General features: G+C 41.9%; 1 protein-coding gene across 1 annotated transcript in view; it reads right to left on the bottom strand.

Annotated features, from left to right (window-relative positions):
• Nucleotides 1-13743, bottom strand: part of LOC125452266 (venom phosphodiesterase 1-like) — a 155325-nt gene that overhangs the window by 80739 nt on the left and 60843 nt on the right. Inside the window, exons 10-11 of the mRNA XM_048530470.2 lie at nt 10509-10628; nt 2536-2645 (exon numbers count right to left, since the gene is read on the bottom strand). Coding sequence (XP_048386427.1) covers nt 2536-2645; nt 10509-10628 — 230 coding nt within the window. The remainder of the gene's footprint in view (nt 1-2535; nt 2646-10508; nt 10629-13743) is intronic.

The following is a 13743-nucleotide window of genomic DNA, read 5'->3' as shown; positions in this document are numbered from 1 at the left end:
CACCTTGCCAATGACCCTGTTACCATGCAATGTGCACAGCAGGTCAAACTGCCACTTGTCACATCAGGATGAGGGGTTTCTTCAATCGAGATAATTTAATGCCTGATTGAGACATTGGGCAGGAAGCAGGAGACTTTCTGCTGGGAGCCAACCATATGCCCTTGATTCCAGCTTCACTTGCTCCAAACTCTACCTTGGGCCAAACTCGAGAAATAACTCCTCCTCCACCGAACATGATTTATCTTTGTCTAGGGTCGTCTACCATCTCCTTCTAACTTTATCCACAGGTGTCAGTGGTGTCGCTGAGCACAATAGGTGCCAGCCACTTGATGGCCTCTAAGGGTCTTGATTCCGGAGAAAAGCCCACCAGTGGCTTTGCCATTGCCTTTTTGGCAAGAAATTTAGAGCACCTGGAAGAGGCAGGTAAGACGATGATGCCTCAGCAGGTTTACATCCAACTTCCAGACTCCATCACCCTCCAGATAAAAGGATATCTTCCCAAAGTTCCAATGTCTTCTTATATTGGTGTGAGTTTGCCTCCAGCAGGATGTTTTACCAATACATTTATCCTGTTCAAAACGCTTAGTGCGGCCTCATTTGGAATATTGCGTGCAGTTCTGGTCGCCCCATTACAGGAAGGATGTGGAAGTATTGGAAAAGGTGCAGAGGACATTAACCAGGATGTTGCCTGGTCTGGAGCGCAGGCCCTATGAAGAAAGGCTGAGGGGCTTGGGTCTGTTGTCATTGGAGAGAAGGAGGCTAAGAGGGGATTTAACAGAGACATACAAGATGATCAGAGGATTAGATAGGGTGGACAGTGAGAGTCTTTTTCCGAGGATGATGACTTCAGCTTGTACAAGGGGGCATAGTTACAAATTGAGGGGTGATAGATTTAAGGCAGATGTCAGAGGCAGGTTCTTTACTCAGAGAGTGGTAAGGGCATGGAACGCCCTGCCTGCCAATGTAGTTAACTCAGCCACATTAGGGGTGTTTAAACAGTCCTTGGATAAGCATATGGATGACGGGATAGTGTAGGGGAAGTGGCTTAGATTAGTTCACAGGTTGGTGCAACATAGAGGGCCGAAGGGCCTGTTCTGCGCTGAATTGTTCTATGTTGTAAAACATACGAAATTGGAGTGGTTATCATGGTCCTGAGAAACTAAATTTCTTACAGCTGACTATCATATACTAATGTTCTATTCACAGGCACACACAAACATTAGTTTGCCACCAGAAACAATATGCCTTCAGCAGGTTGTCATGTTTCAAATGATCCCAAGGTAATATGGAATGTTAGTTCCTTATATCCTAGGTTGCATACACTGATGCAATAATGATGCCATGTGCTTGTCTCTTAAAAGTATAATGACACATTGACCATGAGACATGATCCAACATAATCCTTCAATCAAGAATGCCTGGTATTAGTTTCCATACAACGTAACTCAGCAGATTTGAACTAAATTTGGACAATTTTCCAAGAGAATTAGAATGGTCTAATTATAACAATTTCATGAAAACTGTCTAAACATTCCAAATTTCACATTGCGTGTTTAAAGAGGATTTAGTAAGTTAAAACCATCTGGAAAAATTGGCCATGGAACCGATCCACAACTTAGTATCCATATATATTTACACAATGACTTAATGGGATAGAACAATTGCTAAATGAGGAATGAGTAAACACATTGCACTTTTGTACATGCAAAATTCTTACAGGGATCAAAAGAATTAATGCAGGAAGGCTGTTTCCCATAGTTGGGGTGTCCACAGCAAAGGAACACAGCCTCAGAATGGGGGGCAGGCAAGAATTGGGATGAAAAGAAATTTATTCACTCCGAGGATGTTAAATCTTTGCAATTCTCTGTCCCAAGCATTGAGGAGACTGTTGTTGGGTATGTTCCAGACTGAAATCAGTGAACTTACACATTTTAAAAACAGCAAGGGATTTAGTGATAGTGCTGGACAATGGTGTTGAAGTTGAAGTCAGCCACGATTTCATTGAATGGTGAAATGGGCCCAAAGTGTTGATTAGCCTGCTCCTATTTCTTTCATTCTTATGGAATGTTTAATAGAAATATTGACAATTATGTTTAGCAAGAGGAAATGTAACTATGGCCTTTTGATGGATCTACCCACCCCAGCAATGTCAGAAATCATATAATACCCAGTTTTGGCCAAGAGGTTGATTTAAAATCACAAGCTTTCAAAGCACTGCTCTTTTGTCAGGTGAAGTGACTGGAGTGGTGCATGCAAGTAAGCTAATGAATCCATATTCTATCCAGGCAATATCCTATACTGCAGGTATTAGGAAAGGAGTGGGAAAATCAGAGTTGATCTGATGCACATTTTTTAAAGGGTTCCAAATTGGCATAAATCCAGTCCTAATACTTCATTTGCCATTGCATTAAAAATAGATTTTCAGATTTCAAGTATTCATTCCTACCATTGTTACACAACTATGCCCATTTCAAATTTTCCAAGCAAATTACTTCATGATTATTTCATATTATTTGCATATATGACAAAACTTACTTATTGAATTTCATATATTTATTTGGGTACGTTCCATTTATTTTCACATCAGATCCAGGCCAGAAGAAAGTGCCTGCTTTTAGGCCTTGGTACATAGCTGTCAGCCATAACTAGGTAAAGAACAAAAGTCACATTTATACAACTAGTGATTCATATGAATATTATGATAACAGGAGAGCTTAGCGATGAAGGTCATTGGGAGATTACCCTGCCACTTTTGCATCTTTTTGCTACCTTTGTCCACAGTGTCAGCTTCAACCACACCCAGGCCAGACACAGCAAGGCAAAGAAAAATTAAAACTCTCTAATTTGCCCCAGCAATGGTGTGATTATTCATGATTGATTAAACAGGCCCTAAAACTTTAAGAACCGCTGTAAATCTTGCCAAAATGATATTGTGTGGATAACTTGTATGCCCCATGGCACTAGCCTCCTTGACTCTTTGTCCTTGCAAATAGTCATTGGCGAGCCACTCGTCTCACCACATGGGCATGAAAACTAGGAGCAGGAATAGGCCATTTGGCCCTTACCTGCCATTCAATATAGACATTGCTGACCCTCTATCTCAATGTCACATTCTTGCTTTCTCCCATACTCTTTGATGCCTTTAATATCTAAAAATGTATCTATCTCTTTCTTGAATACCTTCAGTGACTTGTCTCCACAACTTTATATGGTAGAGAATTACACAGGCTTACTATCCTTTATTCTGTACTTTAGTCCTATAAAACCTACACTCGATCTTAAGTCTGTGAACATCGGGTCTAGACTCTTCAACCGAGGAAAACATTCTCTCTGCTTCCAGCCTGTCCATCCCCGTCAGAATTTTATATGTTTCCGTCAGAACCTCTCTCATCCTTCTAAATTCGAGTGAATACAGGCCAATTGAACTAAATTCATCATATTTGTGATCTCAGACCAACAAAAACACATTACTTCAGCCTTTCTGTATTTGGATCTATGACACTTAATACTTCTTCAGGCCATTTTGCTCGCATGAATACACATATTTTTCATATATTTGCACAGGATGTCTCCAAGGCTCTTAGCTTGTTTTCTTAGCACACTTAATGCTTTACAACTCCTTACTTCTGCTTGCATCATACTGCTCCTGCTCCTTTTCTTTTGTTCTTATGGAATGTTTACTATAAATATTATCAACTATTTTTAGCATGGGCAATGTACATATAGCCCCTTCTTAGAACTACCCACCCCAAGCAATGGAACTGCGACGGGCAAGAGTGGTGCATGCAAGGAGGCTAATGCATCCCTGTTCCACTCTGGCAAAAAATTGCAGTAAATGGGAGTGGAGTGGGAAAACTGCAGTTGGTCCTATGCACTTTTAAAAGGTTCTCAAATTGCCTTGACTTGGCACCAATCCAGTCCTAATACCCACTCCATTTGTATTTGCATTTAAGATAGATTTCTGGGTTTCAAATATTCATTCCTGACATTATTGTATGACCATACTTATTTCATAATTTTCCAAGCAAATTGTTTCATGATTTTCTATTTTATTTGCATATACTGAAAAACTTACTTATTGAATTGTGCATATTTATTTGGGTATGTCCCAAGTATTTTCACTTCAGACTAAGGCCAGCAGAAAGTTGCACAAACCCAGCACGTACTCATTTACTTATTAGTTGCCAGCTTCTATGGCTTGCATTGCATTTTCCATTCAGCTGGAGAGGCAAGCATCCTATATTGATGGGAAGGCACTGAAAGGTCAATCTATCAGTCAGACAGCATGTACTCTGCAGTTTACACGGTAAACAGATTGCATGTGCTTCAAGCAAATGGCTATGTGTAGAGGGGAGCAATCCTTAGTTGGGTGAAGAAGGATTACATTCAGTCAAGGGATATTGCCTTATTCTAGCACAGGGCCACAGTGAACCAAACATTTAGTCTTATCAGTGAAATAACTCTTCAGAGGCCGGCATCTTAGAACCAATCACCCATTATTGACAAATGCATAGCCTTTGACAATACTACTGCCTTTCGCTGAGTCAGGCATTCCCATATCCCTGACATTCATCCCTTTATGTCAGCCAGGTCTCGCTGATTGGACCAGATTAGCAGCCCCAATCAGGGAACTCATATTCTATGAGGTCCATCTGACTGACCTCATTACAATCTCTATAATAAGAATTCATGAATCAAACCAAGCTGTGTCCTGAAAATCAAGTACAACCAGTCTGGGGATTACAGGAAGGTCAGAGAGGTTGCTGTGGAATTAGATTCGAAGGAGTAGTACACATTTTCCTCTGATTAAACAGAGATAAGGACTGAATATAGTAGAAATAGATAGAAGAACAGTTAGTGGTGATGCAAGAGCAAGAGAAGTGATGGGGGATCCCTGTGAGTGGGTTGGAAGTGCAGAGGATGGGAAGGCTTAGTAGTTTGAAAGGATGTGATGGGTGGGAGCCATTGAATGGCCATGCCGCATGCAATGCTCAGTGGCGTAATCCATGAATCTTGGTGAGAAGTATGTGTAGTGGCAGAGTTAGTGTGAATGGTGGCTATGTGAGCATTAGGCAGCAAAGGGAAGACAGTCTATTTACTTTACTCAGGACGGGGCACTGGCCCAGGCTGCAATTTGTGCTCAGGTTGGTTGGGATCTAATAGTATGGGTTCCTGTAGTAGTCAGATGGGAAACGAACTGTCCTTCTCTCCATTATACTGTCCACCAACACATCTAGCTCCCCACCCGCAAAGCAGGGTACAAACCTTTTCTCTATGCTTTGGGTTGAATGTTGAGGCTTCAGCTTCACAATATGAAGAGCAAAACCTGAATCAGAGCACGCAATGTGGTGTGCAGCTTGGCTTTAAATAAATTGCCCAAGACTGAAAGCACAATAGGTGCCCATTAATGGTGAGCACTTCCAGTTTACCAGTTGCCTGATTTCCCAGAAAAGACTTTCAGGAACATGGTTGCATAATTATTGAAGTGAAGAGTGAATAATTACACAAGAAAAATGCCTCCCAGCCATAGCAGACTTGACACCGTGAATTAAGCTCGACAAAGCACTGACTGAAATGGGCAACTTCCACACAATGGGATGACAAAACTATAAACGGCTTTTTTTTTTAATTTTGATTTGATTTATTACTGTCACATGTACCAAGGTACAATGAAAAGTATTCACATATTTTTAAGTTCACGTATTTTACAGGCAGATTGTACTATGTAAATGCATCACGGTAATAGAACAGGGTGCAAAATACAATGTCACAGCTGCCGTGAGAGATCAACATTAACGTTAAAGATATCCATTTAAAAGTATGATAACAGTGTGGAAGAAGCTGTTTGTACATGTTCAAACTTTCATATCTTCTGCCGTTACAATAGAAGGGTGCAGAGAGTATAACTGGGTTGGGACGGTTCTTTGATTGTTTTGGTTGCTTTCTCATGGTGGCAAGAAGTATAGATGGAGTCAGTTGATGGGAGGCTGCTTTGTGTGATGGACAGGGCTATGTTCACAACTCTCTGGTTTCTTACAGGCTTGGGAAAAGCAATTGTCATACTAAGCTATGACACATCCAGATAGGGTGCTTTCTATTGTGCATCTATAAAAGTTTATAAGAGTTTTTACGCACACACTGAATTTCTTGAGAAAGTAGAGGTGTTGTTTTGCTTTCTTGTCACTAGCGTCAACAAAGATGGGCCAGGACAGATTGTTGATGGTTATCTCTCCTAAGAACCTGAAGCTCTTGACCATCTCCACCTCATCATCATTGATGCTGACAGGGATGTGCCATCCACTGCACTTCCTGAAGTCAATAACCAAATCTTTTGTTTTGCTGACATTGATGGAGAGATTGTTGTGAAATAATTCCATAAAGGTCAGTATCCCATCATTCCAAGACAGCACAGTAGGGCACGTCACCTGGAGCCCACCCACTCCATCCATTTCTTTTTCTGTTTTTTAATTCCTGAACTCTTGAGCTCTGTGCAGTTTCAGACTCCAAGCCTCAGTGAAGACTTGGACTCTTGGCCTCAGCGTGGACCTGGTGAGGTGCCCTCTTAGCTGTTTATAGCAGTCTCCTGGCCTGGCGTGGCTGTCTCATGGCCTATCATGGCAGTCATTGAGCTCAGCATGGTAGTCTTTTAGTAGCCTGTGGCTGATATTTGGCCCAATGTGGCTTCAGCATGGACTACCAGCCTCGAGGTGATTCCAGACCCATCTCCTGGCCTCAAGAGCTTCGAGGGGGAAGCCTGGTGCAGTTTGGACTCAAGGCCAGTGCAGACTAGAGGCTTGGTGCTAGTATGGACTGGATTGGAAGAAATTTTGTTCTTAACCTTCTATTTCTCATTTTCTAATTTATTCCCATGATCTGTAATGCTGGACTTCTTAGTTACCTTATTTTTTAGATTTTTTTCTAGGAACTTGTACTGAAGAAGATGACACCTTAAGTGATGACTCGTAAACTTTTCACTGTACTTATTTGGGTATGTGACAATGTCAGCCATAGCTCCCTGGTTGCACCAAATTAAAAGCCCTGATCAGGGAACTCATATTCTGTAGAATCATAGAATCCCTACGGTGTGAAAACAGACCCTCTGGTCCAACAAGTCCACATCGACTCTCAGAGCATCCCACCCTAACCCATCCTGCTATAACCCACCCAACCTACACATCCCTGAACACTTTGGGCAATTTAGCAATCCACCTAGCCTGCACATCTTTGGATTGTGGGAGGAAGCTGGAGCACCCGGAGGAAACCCACACAGACATGGGGAGAATGTGCAAACTCCACACAGGCAGCCGTCCGAGGGTGGAATCAAACCCAGGTTCCCGGCACTGTGAGGCAGCAGTGTTAACCACTGAGCCACCATACTGCCCCATGACCTATGAGATCCAACTGGCTGACCTTGTTAAAATCACTACATTGTGTCTTTGCACCATCCCTCTAAACACTCTGTCTCCTGTACAGTTGAGTCAATTAGTAGTGTTTGTCAATGCTGGTGGGCTAAAGGATTACAAAATGACACTTAAAAATGAAGGGGAAGAAAACCTGACTCCATATTCGATGGCACCTGTATTGAAAGTCATGCTGCATGTGCTTATTGTATACTGGGCTAATCTGCACCATCTCTACATGTCCACGTTGAAGTATGCTTATCTGGAGAATGAGACAGGTTTGAGATTGTACTGGATTAGCACTGTCACAGGCCATGCTAGTCCTCTGGCCTACTTAGCAGCTGAGACTATCAGACCAACAATTCTGATATAGTTTTTTGCTGATCCAGATTCCATAAAAACAGTTCCCACATTGATGCGGGGTGAAGTTCTGGAGTTAGGATTAAATGATGACTCATTTTGTAATGTCATCTGCAATGACTGATAAAGTTCAATGTCACAGCATGTGAAAACAATGTTAAAGGGCCTTCTAAGATTGCATACTTCATCAAGATGTCTGCTCAGATTCTTTTACTTCTCTTAGAGACAGCAGGTTCTACCAGTCTTGGTAATTTTGTGAATTTTGTGTTCATCAAAGTAAGCAACCATACATATTTGGTAAATTAGTGCTATTTTAGTAAACCAATGGTAAATTTTCAAAATTTGTGGCCCTCTCCTGTAAGCCTGTCTGCAAAGTTCTGCTCATTCTGAAAATCTCTCAGCGTACAAGGAATTTAAATAACACATCTCTATTTGGAATGACTATTACAATTGTAAAAATTTGCAAAACCAAAGTTGCTTCTAGGCAAACTGTCATGTGAACTGCAATACAATATGGGAAAGATAATTCAAATTGTAAATAGCTGCAAGAAGCAGAGCTGATGACAGACATATCCTGTTATAGGAGATTTAGTATGAAATAAATCTTATGCAATGTAGTCAAAGAAATGCCTCCTCAGGATGTTGGAGTCATAGAGTCATAAACAGCATGGAAACAGATCCTTCAGTCCAACCTGTCTATGCCAACCAGATGTCCTATACAAATCCAGTCCCATTTTCCAACATTTGGCCCACATCCCTCTAAACCTTTCCTATTCATATAGCCATCCAGATGCCTTTTAAATGTTGTAATTGTACCAGTATCCACCATCTTCTCTGGCAGTTCATTTCATACACACACCACCCTCTGCATGAAAAAGTTGCTCCTTAGGTTCCTTCTATATATTTCCCCTTTCACCTTAAACCTATGCCGTCGAGTTTTGGAGTTCCCTAACCTGGGGAAAAGACCTTGTCTATTTACCCTATCCATGCTGTTGACAATTTTATAAACCTTGATAAAGTCACCCCACAGCCTCCAATGCTCCAGGGAAAATAGATCCAGCCTGTTCAGCCTCTCCCTTTAGCTCAAACCATTCAACCCCAGCAACGTCCTTGTAAATCGTTTTTGAACCCTTTCAAGTTTCACAACATCCTTCCTATAGCAGGGAAACCAGAATTGCACGCAATATTCCAAAAGTGGCTTAACCAATGTCCTGCAGAGTCCCAACATGACCTCCCAACTCCAATACTCAATGCATTGGCCAATAAAGGCAAACATACCAAATGCCTAATTCAATAGCATCCTGCGACCCCACTTTCAAGGAACTATGAACCTGCAATTGAAGGTCTCTTTGTTCAGCAACATTCCCCAGGGCCTTATCATTAAGTGTATAAATCCTGCCCTGACTTGCCTTTCCAAAATGCAGCACCTCACATTTATCTAAATTAAACTCCACCTGCCATTCCTAGGCTTATTGGCCCATCTGCTCAAGATCCTGTTGTTCTCTGAGGTAATATTCTCAGTCCACTACACTAATTTTGTTGTCATCTACAAACTTACGAACCATACCTCTCATGTTCACATTCAATATATAAATGACAAAAAGCAATGGACCCAGCACCGATCCTTGGCACACCATTGTTCACAGATACCATATCATGGATAAATTTAGTACAAAATGTTCTGCTGAGTTAGTTGGTGCGCTATTCTTGTAAACATTGGACTTGCTCTTTGATAATGAAGTAATCAGATCAAATAGTAAATTGCAGATAACACAGGTAGTTTAAGTGATACACAAATGTTAACTCTTTGTTTGGTCAGCAGGCTCCCTCAAGTTCAGCTCAGGATGCCAAGGTAGCACTCAAACATTGCAGCAGGAACAGAAAGACTAAAGAATCCTGAAATCATTTCAGGTGCGTTGGGGTCAATATAACGTGGAGCCAAGCATTGGTTAGAAATATAGCACTTTGTAATACATCAGTGTGGTCTCTTTTGTTCTGTTAACAATTCTGATTGGCTCTGTTCCTCATAATTAACCTTGAAGGTGTTGATCATGGTAGGTGATTACATATGCCTCTTGTGGAGCTGTACATGGAGCACTGAGGCCCCTAATCCCTAACGCACTGGTGTGAACACGATCTCGGGAAACATGACCTTAGTTTAGATGTAAGGGTTTGGAGTGTCAATCAGCATGGCACAGGGTCAGTACATCACAGAAATAGTTGAAAGCTGTTGCTCACTGATGTTTCAGAAATGTGCGTGCAACCTGCACATATTCCAGCTTAACTCCATACAGATCTTCCATTTTGGGAACTGACCAGGGGGTAATTGGAACAAAGCAGAACAAAGGTTCAACACCTGAAAGGTTCTGTGAACATCACACCAAAACATTAGCCTGACATTGGAAGTCTGAATTTTAGTCTCTTGGATCATTAAGTTCCATGTCCTGACATTTTAAATGTTCTGGACAGTCTCAGAAGATTTCCCCTCTCCCTTAATTTCACTGTGCAGTTCCTTTAAGATTGACACTTGCATGCAGGTACCTTAAAAGGATTGCTACTAGAGCATTTGTCCCCTGGGTGGCTCATTCCTCATAGCTGCATAGCAATGCACACACATTGCTTAGGAGTGATCATTCAGACAGAACATTACCATACCTTTCCTCATAACTGTATTTCTAAATGAGCAGAACCAATGAGATATGTGCTAAATTCTAACTAAACAAAACAATTAGTATACAGTATACTCACTGGCTGTCCACCCCACCACGCTGGATTGTTTTTCTCATCACCAGACAGAGAGAAGGATGAATCTAAATTAACATCATACATGTTGTTGTCAACAATACCATGCGTTTCCAAGTAGAGTCCCTAAAAAAAAATTTACTTCAGATTAACTAAATTCATCTCTTCATATTAAGGTTTCTGCCATATGCTGACAGCTATGGGCAATTATAATAAAAAGTCTAAATAGCACAGGCTGCATAATAGCTACTTTTAAATATTGTGCTCCCAGTATTTTTCAGGAGTCTTCCTGTCCGTGACACTGGTCTGGAGATCCCTGTGAAGATGACTCACATAAATTCACATATCTGATTGCTAATAACTTGCCAGTTTTCAGATCAGTCTGTGAAAAAAGGAGGCAGTAGCTGTGACAACTCCAATGGGGAGAGAGCAAATTATTATTTAAATGGAAAGCAGGTTCAAAGTGCATTAGTGCAGAGGGATCTGGCCCATCTTTGTGCATGATTCAGGGAAAATGGGTGTGCAGCATATAATAAAAAAAAGGCAAATGGAATCCTGGGATTTTTTTCACAAGGACTGGATTATAAAAGTAAAGAAGTGTTATTACAATTATCTAAGGCATTGGTGAGGCTACATTTGATTAGATTTTGATTAGATTCCCTACAGTGTGGAAACAGGCCCTTCGGCCCAACAAGTCCACACCGCCCCTTGAAGAATCCCACCCAGACCCATCTCCCTATAACCCACACACCATCGAACACTATGGGCAATTTAGCATGGCCAATCCACCTAACCTGCACATCTTTGGACTGTGGGAGGAAACCGGAGCACCCGGAGGAAACCCACGCAAACACAGGGAGAATGTGCAAACTCCACACAGACAGTCGCCCGAGGCTGGAATTGAACCCGGGTCCCTGGCGCTGTGAGGCTGCAGTGCTAACCACTGAGCCACTGTGCTGCATTTGGAGCATTGTGTTCAGCTCTTACTTGAGGAAGGATGTGTTGGAACTGGAGGCAGTTCAGAGGAGATTCACCAGGTTGATTCCAGGGATGAAATTAGGGCTGTTGTACAAGAAGTGGTTAAATAACTTTGTAGCTGGTGCTCACTGGAGTTCATAAGAATGAGAGGTGGTTTTGATTGAGGTATAAAAGATGCTCAAGGGTGATTGTTAATATGGTTGTTGATCAGCATTCCCTTCTGTGGGACAGTCTCGAGCAAGAGGGCATAGATATAGAGTGAGACGGAGTAGGTTCAAAACTGAGATGAAGAGGTATAACTTCACTCAGAGGGTTGTGAATCTGTGGAATCCACTGCTCTAGAGTGCAGTGGAGGCAGAATCAATCAACCGATTCAAGAAAGAAATAGATGTGTTCCTTTTTGAAAGCAGGATGAAAGGATTTGGGGAGCAGGCCCGCAAGTGGAGTTGAGACCAAGGTAAAATCAGCCATGATCATGTTAAATGGCAGAGCTGGTTCAAAGGGGTGAATTGCGGCCTCCTGCCCCTAATTCCAATGTTCCCATATTCCAATGGGAAAAGCCATTCTAGTCGCTCAAGATCCTTGTAACCTTACAGGATTTCTATGGAATCCCTGCCTGTCCCAGACTCTAGAAGGAAGCTCTTCCAGTGTTTCTTAAGAGCCAAGATCCATTGTTTTCCCATCCAGACTAATTTCCAGTATCCACCCACCATGTCCACTCTAATGATCCCACTCCAGCTCCCCCTAACCAATGCAATGGCTTTTTACTCCCTAATTTTGCTTTGTACTGTAGGATGCTAGAAACTTTGGGCATAAACAATATCAATTTTTTATGCAGTAGTTATTTATATTTTGCCCAGATTTTCTGATGGACAGTCATCTCTGCAGCATGGGTGGGAATTATGAATCAAGACCCAGTAGAATCAATAGCAGAAAATGAGAAGAAATAAAAAATTCTGATGGACAATTCCCTGAACCTTGAAATTATCTATTTAAATCTTGAAATTTAGAGGGTTCTATGGCAATTACATTAGCCATAACTAAAAACCTAGACTAAATTCTGGGTAACTATTGGATACTAGCCACAACCACACCTCACCCCCTCCCCAATGCCCCTCCTGAGGTGCCTAACCCCATCGTAGACCTGACCCAACCCAACATGCCCACCACCAGCCCCAATACCACCACAATCACCCACCCTCGCTTAACCCAGACCCGAAATCCACTGTAGGGCCCAACACCCGCTTTCCTGCCAAGTGCTAACAACCCAGCTACTCGATCCAATTGCATTGAAAAAGGGGCATGGCTTGCCAAACTCAACCGACCTGCACTATGCTAAATTGGCAGATATAAGGTATGTTTCTCACTTCTGCGGGAGCTGTGACTGGAATTTCCCTGCTAAAAATGCAAAGTTCTAGCTTAATGGGATAAAACAAAAGAGAGTAGAGTGGCAATCTGACGGTGACCATCATTCCTCAGAAAATCTGGCCCAATATTTTTAAGGTTAGATTTTACCAAGATACATTCCCAATGCAGTATGATTCAACAAGGAAGCATATGAGGAAATCATCTCCATGATTTCAGCAAACATATGTTTTAAGCATATTAATTCATGAAATGTGGGCATTTATTGAACATCTCTAATTTCCCTGCAGGTGGTCGTAATGAGTTGCCTTCTTGAACTGCAGTCCTTCTGGTGCAGGGATACTCACAGTGCTTTTAGAGGTGGAGTTCCAGAATTTTAACCCAAGTTCATTGAAGGATCAGCTACATAGTTCCAAGTCAGAAAGAGAGGAGCTTGCAGATGGCGGTCTTCTAATACATTTATTTCCCTTGTCCTTTTTGATAGGATAGATTTGGTGTTTGGAAAGAAGCCTTTGTGAGTTATTGCAGTGCACCTTGTACATATTGACACCACTGCATGTCAGTTGTAGAAGGAGTGAATGTTGAAGATATTAGCTGAGCTCCAATCAAGCCGATTGTCTGGTGTCAAGCTGCACCCTCCAAGTAAGTGGGGAGTATTCCTTCATGCTCCTGGCTTGTTCATTGTAGGTAGTGGATGTGCATCATTGACTGTGGGTTACCCATTGCAGATCTCCCACCCTCTGATCTGCTGTTGTAGCCAAACCATTTATATGACTTGTCCAGTTCAGTTTTTGATCAATGGCAACCTCCAGAATGTTAATAGGGAGTTTGGTGATGATAATGCTATAGAATGTCAAGTGGAGATGACTAAATTCTGTCTTGGAAATGATCACTGGCT

Source organism: Stegostoma tigrinum, chromosome 4, assembly GCF_030684315.1.
Source record: "Stegostoma tigrinum isolate sSteTig4 chromosome 4, sSteTig4.hap1, whole genome shotgun sequence".
NCBI lineage: Eukaryota > Metazoa > Chordata > Chondrichthyes > Orectolobiformes > Stegostomatidae > Stegostoma > Stegostoma tigrinum.
Note: the sequence above shows the minus strand (reverse complement) of the source record. Positions and strands in the feature narration are given on the sequence as shown.